Source organism: Staurois parvus, unplaced genomic scaffold (assembly GCF_062004578.1).
Source record: "Staurois parvus isolate SC_StPar_1 unplaced genomic scaffold, SC_StPar_1.0 ptg000227l, whole genome shotgun sequence".
Classification (NCBI taxonomy): Eukaryota; Metazoa; Chordata; class Amphibia; order Anura; family Ranidae; genus Staurois; species Staurois parvus.
The window spans coordinates 2,196,782-2,213,333 of record NW_028318023.1 but is presented as its reverse complement, the minus strand read 5'-3'; the positions used below and the strand labels follow the sequence as shown (position 1 = coordinate 2,213,333).

Sequence of the window (16,552 nt, the reverse complement as noted above, 5' to 3'; positions counted from 1 at the left end):
TAATTTTATAATTCACGTCACCCATATTTTCCAACACTTCATATGGGCCCTGCCATTTGGCCAGGATTTTACTTTCAACCGTGGGGACCAACACCAACACCCTATCACCAGGTGGAAAAGAATGGATCCAAGCCCCACAATTGTAAATTCTTTGTTGAGCCAACTGGGCTTGAGTCATATGTTCCTTCACAATAGACATTACTTGTGTAATTCTGTCTTGCATTTTGGGCCACATGTTCAATTACGCTTCTATGAGGGAAACTCTCACTCTCCCATGTTTCCCTCGCAATGTCCAATAGCCCCCGTGGGTGTCTCCCATACAGCAGCTCGAAGGGAGAGAACCCTGAGGACGATTGGGGAACCTCTCTGATCGCAAAAATTAAATAAGGTAGTAGACAATCCCAATTTTTTCCATCTTTATCGGCCACCTTCTTCAACATTTGTTTTAACGTTTTGTTAAACCTTTCTACCAACCCATCGGTCTGAGGGTGATACACTGAAGTATGGAGTTGGGTCACCTTCAGAAGTTTGCAAAGTTCTTTAGTTACCCTAGACATTAACGGGGTGCCCTGATCAGTTAGTACTTCTTTGGGAAGGCCTATGAAGCTGAAAACCTGAAATAGCTCTTTGACAATTGTTTTGGCAGAGGTGTTTTGGAGAGGAATTGCCTCTGGGTAACGGGTGGTAAAATCCATTATCATCAAGATGTGTTGGTGCCTTCTAGTGGACTTTACCAAGGGACCAACCAAATCCATGGCGATCCTCTCAAAAGGGACCTCAATGATAGGTAGGGGAACCAAAGGACTGCGGAAATGTGGCATTGGGACAGAAATCTGACACACTGGACAGGAAGAACAGTACATTTCTACTTCCTTAGTGATCCCAGGCCAATAGAACCTCTCACTACACAGCACAAAAAGAGAAACTGTCAGTGTAAAGCATGAATCTGGGGCAAATATACCTCCCATCTTGGACACATCCCTTATTTCTTCCTGGCTTCCTGTCACTATACATATCTATATATACAATTGCAAGAAAAAGTATGTGAACCCCTTGGGATTAGGTGGAGTTTTGCATGAATTGGACATAAAATGTGCTCTGAACGTCATCTAGGTCACAACAATAGAAGAACACAGTCTGCTGAACATAATACTACACAAACATTAGATGTTGCCATGGTTTAATTGCACATAACATGTAAACATTCACAGCGCAGGGAGGAAAAAGTATGTGAACCTTTGGACTTAATAACTGGTTGACCCTCCTTTGGCAGCAATAACCTCAACCAAACGTTTCCTGTAGTTGCAGATAAGACCTGCACAACGATCTGGAGTAATTTTGGACCACTCCTCTTCACAAAACTCTTTCAGTGTAGCAATATTCTTGGGATATCTGGTGTAAATCACTCTCTTAAGGTCATGCCACAGCATTTCAATTGGATTGAGGTCAGGACTCTGACTGGGCCACTCCAGAAGGCGTATTCTGTGCTGTTGCAGCCATTGTTTTGTTGAATTACTTGTATTCTTTGGGTCATTGTCCTGTTGCATCACCCATCCTCTGCAGTGCTTCAGTTGGCGGACAGATGGTCGTACGTTCGCCTGCAAAATGTCTTGATAAACTCTGGAATTCATTTTCCCATCAATGACAACAATCCGTCCAGGCCCTGAGGCAGCAAAGCAGCCCCAAACCATGATGCTCCCTCCGCCATGTTTTACAGTGGGGATGAGGTTTTGATGTTGGTGTGCTGTGCCTTTTTTTCTCCACACAGTGTTGTGTGTTCTTCCCAAACAACTCAATCTTGGTTTCATCTGTCCACAGTATATTTTGCCAGTAGTGCTGTGGAACATCCAGGTGCTCTTTTGCAAACTTCAATCATGCTGCAATATTCTTTTTGGACAGCAATGGCTTCCTCCGTGGTGTCCTCCCATGTACTCCATTCTTGTCTAATGTTTTCCTTATTGGAGATGTGTCAACAAAAATGTTAGCATGTGCCAGAGATTTCTGTAGGTCTTTAGCTGACACTCTGGGATTCTTCTTTACCTCATGCAGCATTCTGCGCTGTGCTCTTGCAGTCACTTTTACAGGACGACCACTCCTAGGGAGAGTAGAAACAGTGCTAAACTTTCTCCATTTGTAGACAGTCTGTCTTACCGTGGACACATGAACATCAAGGCTTTTGGAGATACTTTTGTAACCCTTTCCAGCTTCATGCAAGTCAACAATTCTTGATCGTAGGTCTTCTGAGAGCTCTTTTCTGCGAATCATGGTTCACATCAAACAGTGCTTCTTGAAGCCAGTAAACCCAAAACAGGTGTGTGTTTTTAAGGGCAGGACAGCTGTCAGCAACACATCCAATATCATCACACTGATTGGAGTCAAGGTTGGCTCACTCCTGGCTCCAATTAGCTCTGGGAGAAGTCATTAAGGTAGTGCCTCACATACTTTTTTTCTCCCTGCACTGTGAATGTTTACATGTTATGTGCAATTAAACCATGGCAACATCTAATGTTTGTGTAGAATTATGTTCAGCAGACTGTGTTCTTCTATTATTGTGAGTTAGATGATGTTCCGAGCACATTTTATGCCATATTCATGCAAAACTCCACGTAATCCCAAGGGGTTCACATACTTTTTCTTGCAACTGTATGTGAGAAGCTTTGTAATTGCACACTATGGAATATTAGGGCACATGCACCTAACAAAGTAGCAGCTCCTAAAAACCGATACCTATGATTCCAGAACAAATACAGCAATTTAATGCAATATTAAGCCAGAAAACAAAATTGTAATATATTGCAGATTGCCAATCCTTAAATGTGGTGGCTGCATTTATTTTTTTTTTACATTTATTTTAACCTGGTAATCCAACCACTAACACATTTCCTGCCTTATGGTGTCTCTACAACTTTTTGCCTTTGGACATCAGCATTGTCAGTCTAGAGAGAGGGTAGTGTTAGATACAGTAGCAGATTTAGATCTAGCTTTAATATTTACTTCTACTTTTTAAAGGAGAAGTACAGTAAAGGAGAAGTAAAGCTCATTTGGCTGTACTTCTTCTGTGGATCACAGGAGTGCAGTTAGTTCTGTACTCCTGTGACCCCTTTTCAGCTGCCAGCAGGCTTAAACTCTACTGTCGGCTGACGTCACTCAGCCAATCGAGGATGGGGAAAGATCTTGACTATATGGTTAGGATCCACCGAGGAGCCTGGACCAGCACCTGGCTCAACATCTAAGTGATCCACTGAGAGCCTGAGCCAGCAGCTCCCTCTCCCTCCACAGCCCAGCACTCCAGTGAGCACTGAGGGGCAAAGCAGAGAGCTGGAGACTGACAGTCACCACTCTACTCAGAGTGCTAGGGAGAAACGATCGATCAGCAGTGTTTGATCGCTCAGTTCTCACCCTTAGAACTGACAGATCCAGCATTGGATCGATGTTGCATCCCCCTAGGTAAGTATATATTTTTTTTAAATCCCATACTTCTCTTTTAAGCAGTTAAAACAACAGATTTTTTTTCTCTTTTGGGATAAAGGTTTTACATGAAAGAATAAAACCTGACAAGTTGTAAGCACCCCTGTCAGCCGTAACTGTTTGTCTCAGCCCTCTAACTGCCACCTTGGCTAGACAGCTTGATTTGTTAAAGAAAGTTGAAAAATAAAAGACTTACTGGCAGGATCAACAGGATAAAAAAGCCTTAAAAAGTAAACTAAGGCAGCCACCACATTTAAGGACAGGTATGCTGCAATATACTACATTTTTGCTTTGGGTTTGATACCACATGGGTATTTGCCTTTAGAACATGCATTTACAGGCAGCAGCATATGAAATTGGGATGGGATTGCCATTGCCAATGAGCAAGTATATCAATGAGCACTGTGATAACCCCAAAAAACATTTTTTTTTTAACATTCTGTGGTTTCAACTTCAATTATATTAGTTTGCACATCATGCAATATTATTCATGTAGGAAATATGAATGCAAAATAGCTAACATCTTTAAGATAGCTGCAAAAACATTAGAGAAATTCCATTTTTATTTTAGGCTTCTTACCAATTAGCTGTCAAATTTCTTTGTAACTGAACCCTATGTATACTATAATAGATGTGTGGATCTCTGCTAGCATCAAGTACTTGTTTTAAATACTACTAGAGTATGCTATAGTTGTTTGACTACTGGAGATAAACTGCATTATTGCACACTTATTTTTGTGTAAATCAAGCTGCTGTGTCTGCTGTTTTTGAAAGTCCACAAATTTGATGTCATGTGGAACTTTGGCTTTACTTAGGCTGACATAAGACCTAAAATTGGAATCTACCTCAACTCTCAGTAAAAGTATAACATTTTAGAGACATAGTTCTCCTTCTTCCAGTCTCAAGCACATCTCAACAAATGAACATCTGTGTTTTGTTTCAGAAATCACAACTAAATGATGAAATTACAAATTATGTAAATGAAGGTAATGAACTGTGTGGAGATTATAATAAATATCAATTCTCAGAATTCAAGCAGAGGTAAGAACCGCTATTGTGGAAAGTTGTAGTTATGAAGTATGCTTGCTTTAATTCAAAAATGAATAAATAATAAATGTAAAAAGGTGAAGGACCTGCAGACTGAGAATGTGTTTTTCATGATTACATAACGTGAAATAATCAGATTCCAAGGCAGTAAAATATTTTCAAGGGTGAATATCTTCCAGTTAGAAATTGTAATTTCATCATTGACAAACTAAATCAACTCACAATCTACTAACAGGGGATTTGAAGGACAAGTGTGTGCAATCACAATCACGAGAAACAGTAGGTGATTCATGTTGCTTTTAAAACAATGCTGAAGATAAAGGAATGTGATTAATGGATGGCTATTTCAATATTTGAGTTGGGACCATAGGGAGAGATTTACTAAAACTGGTGCATTCAGAATCTGGTGCAGCTGTGCATGGTAGCCAATCAGCTTCTAACTTCAGCTTGATCAGTTAAGCTTTGGCAATAAAACCTGGAAGCTGATTGGTTTCTATGCAGATCTGCCCCCGATTTTGTGCTCTCCAATTTTAGTAAATAACTCCCATAATATCCTGTCTCTAAGGGATCACAAAGGTTAAGTTTTGTAAAGGCCTATGCTTCTCTCCTTATTTGAAATGTGTATTTTGGTGGTAAAATCCTAATGTAGTATTAAATATCCAGTAGTTAAATTTTAAAAGAGAAGTATGGGTTCTTTACAGAAAAAAACAATTATACTCACCTAGGTAGATACAGCATCAGTTCAGTGCTGCATCTGTCCCCTTCCAGCTCTAACGCGATGTTCACACTGGCTTTGTTAGCAAGCTTTTTTTAATGCTCCTCAAACAACTATGCAAATTCTACACATGGCAACACACAATGCTGTTCACACTGAAGCGCACTGAAACGCCTATGAAAATTCTACACATGGCAGCACACAGTGCTGTTCACACTAAAACGTTAGTGTCACGTCGCGGCAAAATTGACGCCTCGTGTCCAGTCAGGAGGAGTTGAAGCATCCCATTCAACTGCTCCTCAAATGCCTGGCAGGCGTTTGCGGGGTGTTTGCAAGGCAGTTGCGAGGCATTTGCAGAGCGTTAATAACATTAAACTTCATTATAGGTGTTTGTGGTGCGGTTTTAATGCTTGGCAAACGCCTATCAAACTCGTCAAAAATGCACATAGGGCATTTGGGGAGCATTTGGTGAGTGTTTGAGGAATGTTAAAACAACTTCCCAAACGCCTATCTAATGCCTGTCAAACAATATAGGGGCGTTTGGCAAGCGTTAGAAATTAGTGTGAACAAGCCCTAAGACTGAGAACTGAGCGCTCAAAGTTCCTTGATTACTCAGTTCTCAGTCTTCAGTGAGCAAAGAGCGGTGACTGTCATTCACCGGCTCTCTGCTCCTCAACCACTCACTGGAGTGCCAGGCTGCGGAGGAGGCGGGACAGCTGGCTCAGGCTCCCAACGGCATGCTGAGAGGCTGGTCCAGGTATCTAGGTGGATAATGACTGCAAAATCGGGATCAATCCAAAGCCTAAACCGCTTGAGCGACATTAGCTGACAGTGGGCATTAGCCCGCTGTGGGCTGAAAACGGTCACAGGAGTACAGAACAAATTGCACTCCTGTAATCCATAAGAGAAGTATAGCCAAAAAAGTTTTGGGCATATTTCTCCTTTAAGAATTACTTTTTAGGCAGTTAAGTTGATAAAAAGTTTCATGTAATCTCCAACCATTGTATGTCTATTAAAGACTTGTGTATAAGGCTAACCATACAAGCTTAGAATCTAATAGATTCCTCCGTCCACACTAAACACCATCAATGGCGGAATCTTCACTTGTGCCCATTGTTTTCAAACGGCCATAACACCCATGGCTGCTTGTATACCAAAACAGTGACTGCACCTGATAAGATCTTTGTTCGGCTAGCAATTTTCCATCTGTCTTCCTCAATTTTTCAGTCAAAGCTGCGGGATGCCAACAGTTGTTGTTGAGCCATGCATGGCCATTTTTATTACAGATGTTTAGAGAGACATGGCTGTATAAGAAGCAACAATATTCTCCAACTCACTGCTCACTGTTAGTGGAGCACTAACTGCTTTTAAATGTCTTTTATGGGTTCAAATATGTTTTCTTTGCAAGCTTGCTTGTTGTTGTTTATTATTGTGTGCCTGAATAAATGTGTTATGTTATTATTAACCAATGAATTTCAGCATATCTTTTCTTCAGTAAACTTTCTTCAAATATTAATACTTTCTAGGGTGAGACTAAAAGCCGCATTGTAGACAACTCTGAATGTAGGGAGCAGGGCTGCATATTGTTGATGTAAATCACAGAAGTAAGGCTACGTTCACACTAGCGTTGTGTGCAGGCAGCAGAGAGGCGTTTGAGAAGAGTTTTTACCGCTTCCCAAACGCCTCTGCTAATTCTGCACATTACAGCACATGGCCGCATTGCGTCGCGGCCAGGGGCTGACTGACAACTAATGGGGTCCCCAGGCAATAGGAGATCATGGGGCCCCTGTGTCCTTTCCCAAACTCAAAAGCCTATGAAAAAGGTACCACGGGCATCTCATGGGGCCCCCTATTGACCCCGTGCTCTCGGGCAGTGCCAGAGTTTCCAAATGGTCAGTCCACCCCTGGATGCGGCAAAACGGATGCCTCTGGTCGAGTCAGGAGGCGTTGAAGCCTGCTATTCTAGTGTATGCTGCCGCTCCGCAAACGCCCGGCCGGCCTGCAGTTGCGACGCGGTTGCGGGGCGTTTGCGGAGCGGTAACACCATTCAAACTGCATTATAGGTGTTTGTGGGGCATTTTTAACGCTCGGTAAATGCTTAGCAACCGCCGCTAAACCTCGCATGCGGCGTTTGCGGAGCGTTAAAAAACGCTTGCCAAACGCCGGACCAACGCTTGCCAAACACTATAGGGCCATTTGGCAAGCGTTGGTAAAACAGCCAAGTGTAAATGAGCCCTCAGAGTCTGCAAACTGGCTTCCGCTCAATCTCCTCCCTTCAGACACAACCATGCATTTCACCCAAATAGGACTTCATGATAAAGGTCTGCTGGGAGACGATTGAGCTAAAGTCAGTTTGCAGACTCTTACTACCGTGGTTTACATCAACAGCTTTCAGCCCTGCTTCCTACATTTGGACAGTCAAGCCAAACAAGCTCTTATGGCGGACCTACACCTGATAACAGTTATTGGAGCTGGCCAGTGAAGCATACAGAGGCATTACAGTGGTGCCTTTTCTTATCTGTCCAAATTTTTTATAATTATAAAAAATACAAATGCAGCTCTTCTTTCCTTATACATCATTAAATGTATTTTTTTTACCCATTTTAGCCCCAAAAAGTAGGTGCTATGCCCAGAAAGCCATTTAATATGTACTTGTTCAATAAAGTTTATTGTTCAGAAAGATGAGTGCCGGTTATACCAATCTTCATCATGCATTTTAGCCCCAAGCCCTTTCTGGCACTTTTTGTTTACATTTTAAAACCAGTATTTTTTGCTAGAAAATGTCTTAGAACCCCAAAACATTTTAAATATTTTTTTAAAAGCAGAGGCCCTAGAGAATAAATTGGTAGATTTTGCATTTTTTTATGTCACGCAGTATTTATTTTTTATTTTTGATTTATTTCAGGTACTTATATAGTGCCGTCAATTTACATTTTAAAACCAGTATTTTTTGTTAGAAAATGTCTTAGAACACCCAAACATTTTATATTCAGTTACGGGTGCAGGTGGGGAGGAGACCTGTAAGCATTACTAAGCTGGAGCAGAGGAAAATCAAATTTTCTCCTTTGCCAGACAGGGTTGTGCCGTGTGTCAGAGCTCTCTAAATCTCAGAACTGTATAGACAAAAATACAAATCCTTTTGACAGATAAGACATTTCACATATGAGTTTTGCGTACTTAGCTGTATGCCTGGAATGTAGCTTTAACCACTTGCCGCCCTGCCACTGTACATATACGGTGGCAGGGCGGCACTCGCAGGCAAAACCACGTTTTAAAACGTGTGTTTTGTAAACAAATAGGGGGCGCGCACGCACGAGGCGCCCCGCCACTCCTTAGCGGCTATGTCCCGGCGATCGGCGGCAAACAGTGACAGAGAGCACAGCTGCAGTAAACCAATTAATTTACACGTATTGGGTTTTTTTTTTAGCAAAGACATGTCGCAGAATACATTTTGGCCTAAATTTTTAACCAACTTTGAGTTTACTATATATTTTTTATAGCTGAAAATAAAAAATATTGTATTTCTTCAAAATTTTTCGCCTTTTTTTGTTTATAGCGTGAAAAATAAAAAGCACACCGGTGATCAAATTACACCGAAAGAAAGCTCTATTTGTGTGAAAAAAAGGACGTAAATTTCGTTTGGGTGAAGCATTGCATGACCACGCAATTATCAGTTGAATTAGTACAGTGCCGAGTAGCAAAAAGAGGCCTGGTCATTAAGGGGGGTAAATCCTCTGGAGCTCAAGTGGTTAAAATAAACCAGCTCTTTGTCCTTGTATAACACACAAACCACAAGTTCACTTTAATATCCTCCTAACTAGCAATATATACTTACCTCCCTTTAGTTTCCCCACTGCTCCATTCAGCTGTTGGAAAGAGATCATTGTGTAAGCTGAATCAGATTTCTCTTTGGAACTTTCAAAGGGCTGACTGTCACCCTGTCCCCATGTGACAGCACTGGACCATTCAACAAACACAATCACTGTTATGTAGTGTTACCCCCACAAGAGCCTCTTGGTAATTTAGGTTTTCTGTTCTGTGCCTGGACTCCAAGAACAACCTCAGCCCCTCTGGCACACTTGATTGAATGGAAGGTACTTTAAGCACATCTAAGATCATGAGCATATTGTAGATACTTTTGACTTGACTGTGAATTAGCACCAGGAAATAGAAACAAGACCGTTTAGTGGTAAATTAACTCGGTGTATTGGTACAGGTTAGAATAAATGGTGCTTTGAGCATAAATGAATGTACAGAAGGTAGGTTCAGAGAGCACAGAAAGTTCTAAACAGTATAATCACTATGCCAAGGTAACTTAGAATAGGGTTCTGTATCACTAGGCTGGGATTAACTCATAAATCAGCAGAGACTGCAGTTAATGCTTATTTGCACTGTTTATTGCAATGTGAATAATAATACTATAACTAGTCTAGAGAGCACTCTAGGAGGATGGCTATGATATGGTGCAGTGTCTCCTGAGAGGTACGTAGAATAAGCAATAGGTGAAGGTCTCTGTGTAGCAGCTGTAAAGGGATGTTCTTTAGTACGAACTCTACAGCCCATCAGTGTTGGGACCCAGTTGTATTGTTGGTGCACATGAGATTAGTCCCAGTGAAGCCTGCAGGCAGCAATAAGACTACTAGATGACTGTATGGTCAGTTCCTAAAGGGCTCAGTCTCTCTCTCTTTAGCAGCAAACAGTAAATCCCCACAGCAGCAGCAACTCTTCAGTCCCAGTGATATTGCAGCTCACCATCCAGTCACACACAGCAATTAGTCCACTTTCTGCTCTACACAGTGGTGACTCTGACTGGCACTCCCAGACTGAACTCCCCAGATCCCGCTCAGTGATGGTGCACATTGAACAGCAATGTGCACTCTCTGGGTTCCATCATGGTAAGAAGAAGCTGTATCCTGTACAACCTAAAAAATGCAGCTCTTTTCCTTCCTCCTGGCAAACTCCATCTGGGAAATGCAATTTCAAAGCTCTTGACTACAGTTCAATATTACAGTTCCCACAGAGCAGTGCAGCCTAACTCAGTCTATTCAACGCTTCTTGCACAGCAGCTCCCTTCTTTTGCTGCAGAGGTGTAACAAGGATCATATGTGCTTCAAGGGGCTCATGTGGCACCCCTGTCACATTCTGCTTTACACCTCCATAGGAGGGGCATCAGGGGTAGCATATACTGGAATTGATGCCCTCCATTTTCCTCCTGCTGTCACTGAAAGCCAGCTTCTCCTTCTTTCCCTCCTGTCACCATTCAGCAGCTGCAGGAGGAAAATGGAGGGCATTGGTTCCTCTAAATGCCACCACCTATTAAGGTGCTGCTGCCCCAGATCCCTGTGTACTTTACACCCCCCATACCCCGCAGTGCTGCTGGCTTCCCCCCTCAACCCCCTCCCTCCCTGATGGCTACGTGGGATGCTTTCAGGATGGAGAGCGGAGGAAGGGGCTGGTAAATATGTAAGTTATCATCCCCTTCCTTTTATGAATGGACACAGTGAGCGATCAGTATTGATTACTCTTGCACCCATTAAAAACAGAGGCAAAGTCAACTGTTTCAGTTTGTGAATGAACAGGAAGCTCTGCATAGAGCTATTCCTATCCATTAATTTTGTGCAGCTGAGGTTGCAGAGATGGAGATTGAGGGCTGTGTCCTTAATCTCCTTTCTCTGCCTCAAATGAGAAAATCAGAGGTTTGTTTGGACCCCTGATATCTCACCAAAGCCTCCCAATGGGGCTCCTAAAAAAAATTGTAAATAATAACAGAAAAATAAAATTGTTTAACAAAATAACCAAAATAATATGGTAAATAATAATAATTTTAAAAAATACTGTAACAAAAAACTACTGACCCTGTCCACTGCCCTACCTACCCCATTCACTGCCCTGCTGACAAAGTCCACTGCTATACTGATACCATTCACTGCCCTACTGACCATGGCTAACTGCACTACTGACAGTGTCCACTGTCATACTGACATCGTCCACTGCTCTACTGGCTGACACCATTCACAGTCGCACTGACAACAGTGGTGAAAATACCAGGGTCGCAATGGTAGCACTTGCAATTGGGTCGGACGTTCCACCAATGTGAGTGGGTCCCTAGACAGCAGAAAGCGGGCCCAGTGCAGACCAATCAAAAGGGTCCCAGTGCTGGAGCATAATAAAGGGCAATGGCAGTAAAGGCCTCAGGATCAGTGGGAAGGGCCCTGGGCTTGGAGGGAAGGGCCCTGGCCAAGGTTCAGGGGGTCCCTTCATGGTTTCTTGCACCAGGGCCATGAAGTTTCTAGTTACACCTCTGTTTTGCTGATTTCACTGTTAACCAGTTCAGCGCTGCAGGGTGGCTGTTACAAAGAGCAGCTGCAGCCAGTGTTTCTCTCTACATTCATAACCAAGCACCTTGCAACAGTTACATGAGTCAGTCAAATACACTTCCATACCTGGAAATAACTGCATTTTGTTCACTCCAGTGGGCTATGATGCGCAACACATTTCCATTTTCTTTTCATATTGGCAGATTGGCAGAGCAGCAAAGGCAGATGAGTATATGCTGCGTGAAGATTGTTTTTTAAGGCAAACTTTGCTTTATATTATAAAATCAAAGGCTCACTTTATTATGTAGTATAATGTACATAGTCACCTCACAGTACCAAAAATTAAATAGAGAGGTGTAATTGCAGCTCTCAGTTTCTTGTTAACATTTCACTGTAAGATAATAAATTAGGTTTTTCCTGTATAGCTCTTGTAATAAATACACCATGTAGTCTGCTTCACAGCAGCCATTTTCATACTTCCAGACTCCATAATAATCTCAGGGTAGAGAAGCTGAACCTATAAGTGAAACAGCTGCTCAGAACCAGTATGCAATCAGAGAATGTGAGACTTCTACAATTAGTATTTTTCTTTTTGCCAGTCTTCCTTTCTGAATAAATGAACTTTAAAAATCAGAGATAGTTCTGTAAGGAAGTGCTACTGGACAACAGGTAAAACGCAGGTGTGAACCAGGTGATTGGCTCTCAAAAAAAGACCACTGAATTGTAATATACACAACTGTGCAAAAGTTTTAGGCAGGCGTTAAAATGCTGTAAGCCCTGGTTCACACTGATGTGGTGTGGAATTCGTAGCGTTTTCTGTGCGAATTCTGAACCGCATCAGAATTGCACCCCGTTCATGCGAACAGCGGCAGGTGTGTATTTTAAGTTGACAACACCCCGAAAGCGGTCCGCAAAACACGGTGCGATGTGCAGAATCGGATCACATAGGTATGAAAACCCATGTGATCAGATTCTAGTGCGGACTAAAAAAAGGGTCCTGCGCGTTTTTGGTGCGGGTTCGGTGCGATTAGAGCCACACAAAATGTATGGCTCCAATCGCACCACACACAAATCGCATGTGATTTGCACAGGAATTGCGGTGCTGTTCCTGTACGAATCACAAGTGATATACCACACTACATAAACTGTATGTGAACCCAGGCTAAATGAAGAATGCTTTCAGAAATAGAAGAGTTAGTAGATTTTTATCACAACAAAATTGTAAACAAAAGTAAATGAACAGCAGAAGAATCCAAATCAAATCAATATTTGGTCTGTCCACCCTTTGCCTTCAAAAGAGCAATAATTCTTCTAGGTGTACACTCGATGGTGTTAAGATCAGGGCTCTGTGGGGGCCAAACTATCACTTTCTGGAATCCTTGTTCTTCTTTACACTGAAGATAGTTCTTAATTACATTGGCTGTGTGTTTGGCGTCGTTGTCCTGTGCAGAATAATTTTGGGACCACTCACACACCTTCCTGATGGTATTGCATGATGGATAAGTATCTGCCTGTATTTCTCAGCATTGCAGACACCACTGATCCTGGCCAAATCTCCAGCTCCATTTGCAGAAATGCAACCCCAAACTTGCAAGGAACCTCCACCATGCTTCACTATTGCCTGCCAACACTTATTATGGTACCGCTCTCCAGTCCTTCGGTGAACAAACTGCCTCCTGCTACAGCTGAATATTTTGACCTATCAATCCAGAGCTTTTGCTGCCCTTTTTCTGCACCCCGTTTATTATATTTTTGTGCATAATTTAGTAGCTTAGCTTTGTTCCCACATGGGAGGTATGGCTTTTTGGACCCAAATCTTCCATGAAGACCACTTCTGGCCAGACTTCTCCCAACAGTAGGTGGGTGTACCACTGGTTTCCACCAGTTTCATACTGGACATCTTCTGATGGCAAAGGGAAGTTAGCATGATATGTCTTTCATCTGCTGCATTAAGTTTACTTTGGCCGATTACTGTGTATATAGATTCAACATTGCCTGTTTCTTTGTGCTTATTCAAAAGAGCTTGAACAGCACATCTTGAAACCCCAGTCTGCTTTGAAATATTTGCCTGGGAGAGATCATACTGATGCAATATAACCACTTTATGTCTTGTTGCTGTGCTCATGCCATGGTTTATGACCTGTGACTGTCTTCCACAACCTCATCTTAGTAGTAGAGTTTAGCTGTTTCTTTCCCAGTTTTAAGCCTCCTACACAACTGTTTCTGTTTCAATTAATCACTGTGTTTTAACCTACTGTGACAGTGTGGCGATCTGTCATGATATGAAAAGGATATTTCACCTGGGATTCTCAACAAGGCAGGTTGAGGGGCTCCAGGGTATTTGTTTGATGCAGAGGAAAGCAGCTTTTCACTTTCCTCATGTCTTTGTAAAGTCCATTTTGGGACCTGGAGCCTGGAGATTTCAAAGTTATTTGGGAGGGATGAATTCTCCAGTCCTCGGCCCAGGTTTTGGGAATGGCCAGGAGACTGATTGGTCAGGTGTGCATGGCTCTCTTCTAGAGTCAGGAACAGGGTTCTGGGCTCCACCCCGCCAGACAGGAGGTCATTGCCCAGGAGTCAGGAGGGCTCCACCTAGGAGAGGTGGAAGCCAGAGCAGCAAGGGGCTGCTAGTTGTGTGCAAAAAGCCATTTTTTGGAAGGAGGCTGTGTGTTCAAGTAGTCCAATGCTGTGTGCTGGGACTAGCCAGTGGTCTGGGAGACCCATGTAAATAGAGGTACTGCTAACTAGCAGGGCTGATAAATAGAGCCAGGAGGCTGACTATTTTTTTGTTTGTATTGATGGTGGATACCCCTGTGTGGAAAACATGTTATATGGAACTTTCATTTAAATGAAATTGGGCAAAAACAGCCCTTAAAAAAGAAGCAAGTGAGTGACTGTGTGCTAAAAAAGCTCTACCCTTGGTGCTAGTTCCCACACTACATAGGAAATTGATGACCATTATCACCTTCTTAGAATATTTGGTTAATCATACACCTAATTTTAACCACTTGAGCTCCAGAGGATTTACCCCCCTTAATGACCAGGCCTCTTTTTGCTACTCGGCGCTGCACTAATTCAACTGATAATTGCGCGGTCATGCAATGCTGCACCCAAACGAAATTTACGTCCTTTTTTCACACAAATAGAGCTTTCTTTTGGTGGTATTTGATCATCTGTGCGCTTTTTATTTTTCACGCTATAAACAAAAAAAGGCCAAAAATTTTGAAGAAAAACAATATTTTTTACTTTCAGCTATAAAAAATATATAGTAAACTCAAAGTTGGTTATAAATTTAGGCCAAAATGTATTCTGCTACATGTTTTTGGTAAAAAAAAATCCCAATAAGTGTATATTGATTGCTTTGTGTGGAAGTTATAGCGTCTAAAAACTATGGTATAAATACTGCAATTTACGCCATTTTTCTGCTATACAGCGCTACGCTAGTTTAACGGGCAATTGCGCGGTCATGCAATACGGTACATAAATGAAATTTACATGTTTTTTCCCTATAAATTGAGCTTTCTTTTGGTTGTATTTGATCGCCTGTGCGGTTTTTATTTTTTGCGCTTTAAAAAAAAAGGCTGACAATTTTGAGGAAAAAAAAACAATATTTTGGACTTTTTACTATAAAACATGACCAGTAAAAAAAAATGCAAAAATCAAATTTAGTCATAAATTTCTGCCAAAATGCATTCTGCGACATGTCTTTGCTATGAAAAAAAAATGTGTAAATTGGTTTACGTGAAAGTTATGGCGTTTACAAATGGCGGGAAAGATACTGGGATTTTTAGGGGTTTTTTTATACTAATAATGGCGGCGATTAGTGACTTATGGCAGCGACCAGCGACTTATGGCGGGACTGCGGCGGACATTCTGACATTGGGGGGTACTGACTTGGGGTCACTGACATCCCCAAAAACACTAATACAGTGATCAGTGCAAAAAGAAAAACACTGACACTGTACTAATGGCACTGGGAAGGAAGGGGTTAACTTTATTTTGCAGGGAAGGCTTATCTGAGTGAGGGGAGTGTTTTACTAGGGGGCGGGGGTGTGTACTGCACGGGACACCGCTGATCAAGAGAGAGAAACTCTTCTGTCTCGATCAGCTCGTCCTCGAGCTGACAAGGAAGTGACAGACAGCACAGCTACTGCAGCTGTGCTCTCTGTCACTGTTTACCGCCAATCACCGGGAAACAGCCGCTAAGGACCGGCTGTGACCCGGTGACTGACATCTGCGGCGGTGATCGGCAGGACAGATAGGGTGGCGGCGCCCCTCGCGCACGCCCCCTATCTGTTTACAAAACACACATTTTAAAACGTGGTTTTGCCTGCCAGTGCCGCCCTGCCGCTGTATTTCTACAGTGGCAGGACGGCAAGTGGTTAATCCAACAAATTCTCTGATTCAAAGTTACCCCTAATCTGATACAGAAGTTGGGCTTTAAAGATCAAACTAAAGTTTAGTCAAAACATTTGTTTACATAAGCACAAGAGACAGTTTTTACTATCCATATAAGGTGTCCCTTGTCCTGCTGGCTGTGGATTTAGTTGAAATCTTCAGTCCTCTGAACCTCATACCCACCCTCACAGCGCTAATTTTCTTGTAATATGGGTGGTTAAGAGAGCAGAGGGACCTGTTATATACACTCATCAAAGATAGGATCATGGGATAGCAGTCAGTCTGCCACGTATACCAGGGATTCAGACATTGACCCAGACAAAAAATGGATACAATGGTCCTCCACCATGGGGGTTAGACAATGGGTAAACAACTATGTAGGGAGAGCACGGTGCCTTTGGTTTTAGCACTTCTGCTTTACAGCATTGGGGTCCCTGGTACATAGCCTAGTCATGACACTATCTGCATGGAATTTGCATGTTCTGCCTGTGCATTTGTTTCTGTCAGGTATTTTGGTTTCTCCCCAAATTCCAAAAACATGCTGGTAGGTCATTAGCGCCTGTCCAAATTAGCCCTAGTATATGTATACAGTTATGTAAACATGTGA

General features: G+C 42.3%; 1 protein-coding gene across 3 annotated transcripts in view; it reads left to right on the top strand.

The window, feature by feature from the left end:
• Positions 1 to 16,552, top strand: part of GC (GC vitamin D binding protein) — a 191,754-nt gene that overhangs the window by 144,469 nt on the left and 30,733 nt on the right. For all 3 annotated transcript variants that reach the window (XM_089679594.1, XM_089679595.1, XM_089679592.1), the window contains exon 10: positions 4,412 to 4,509. In XM_089679594.1, the coding sequence (XP_089535720.1) occupies positions 4,412 to 4,509 (98 nt within the window). The remainder of the gene's footprint in view (positions 1 to 4,411; positions 4,510 to 16,552) is intronic.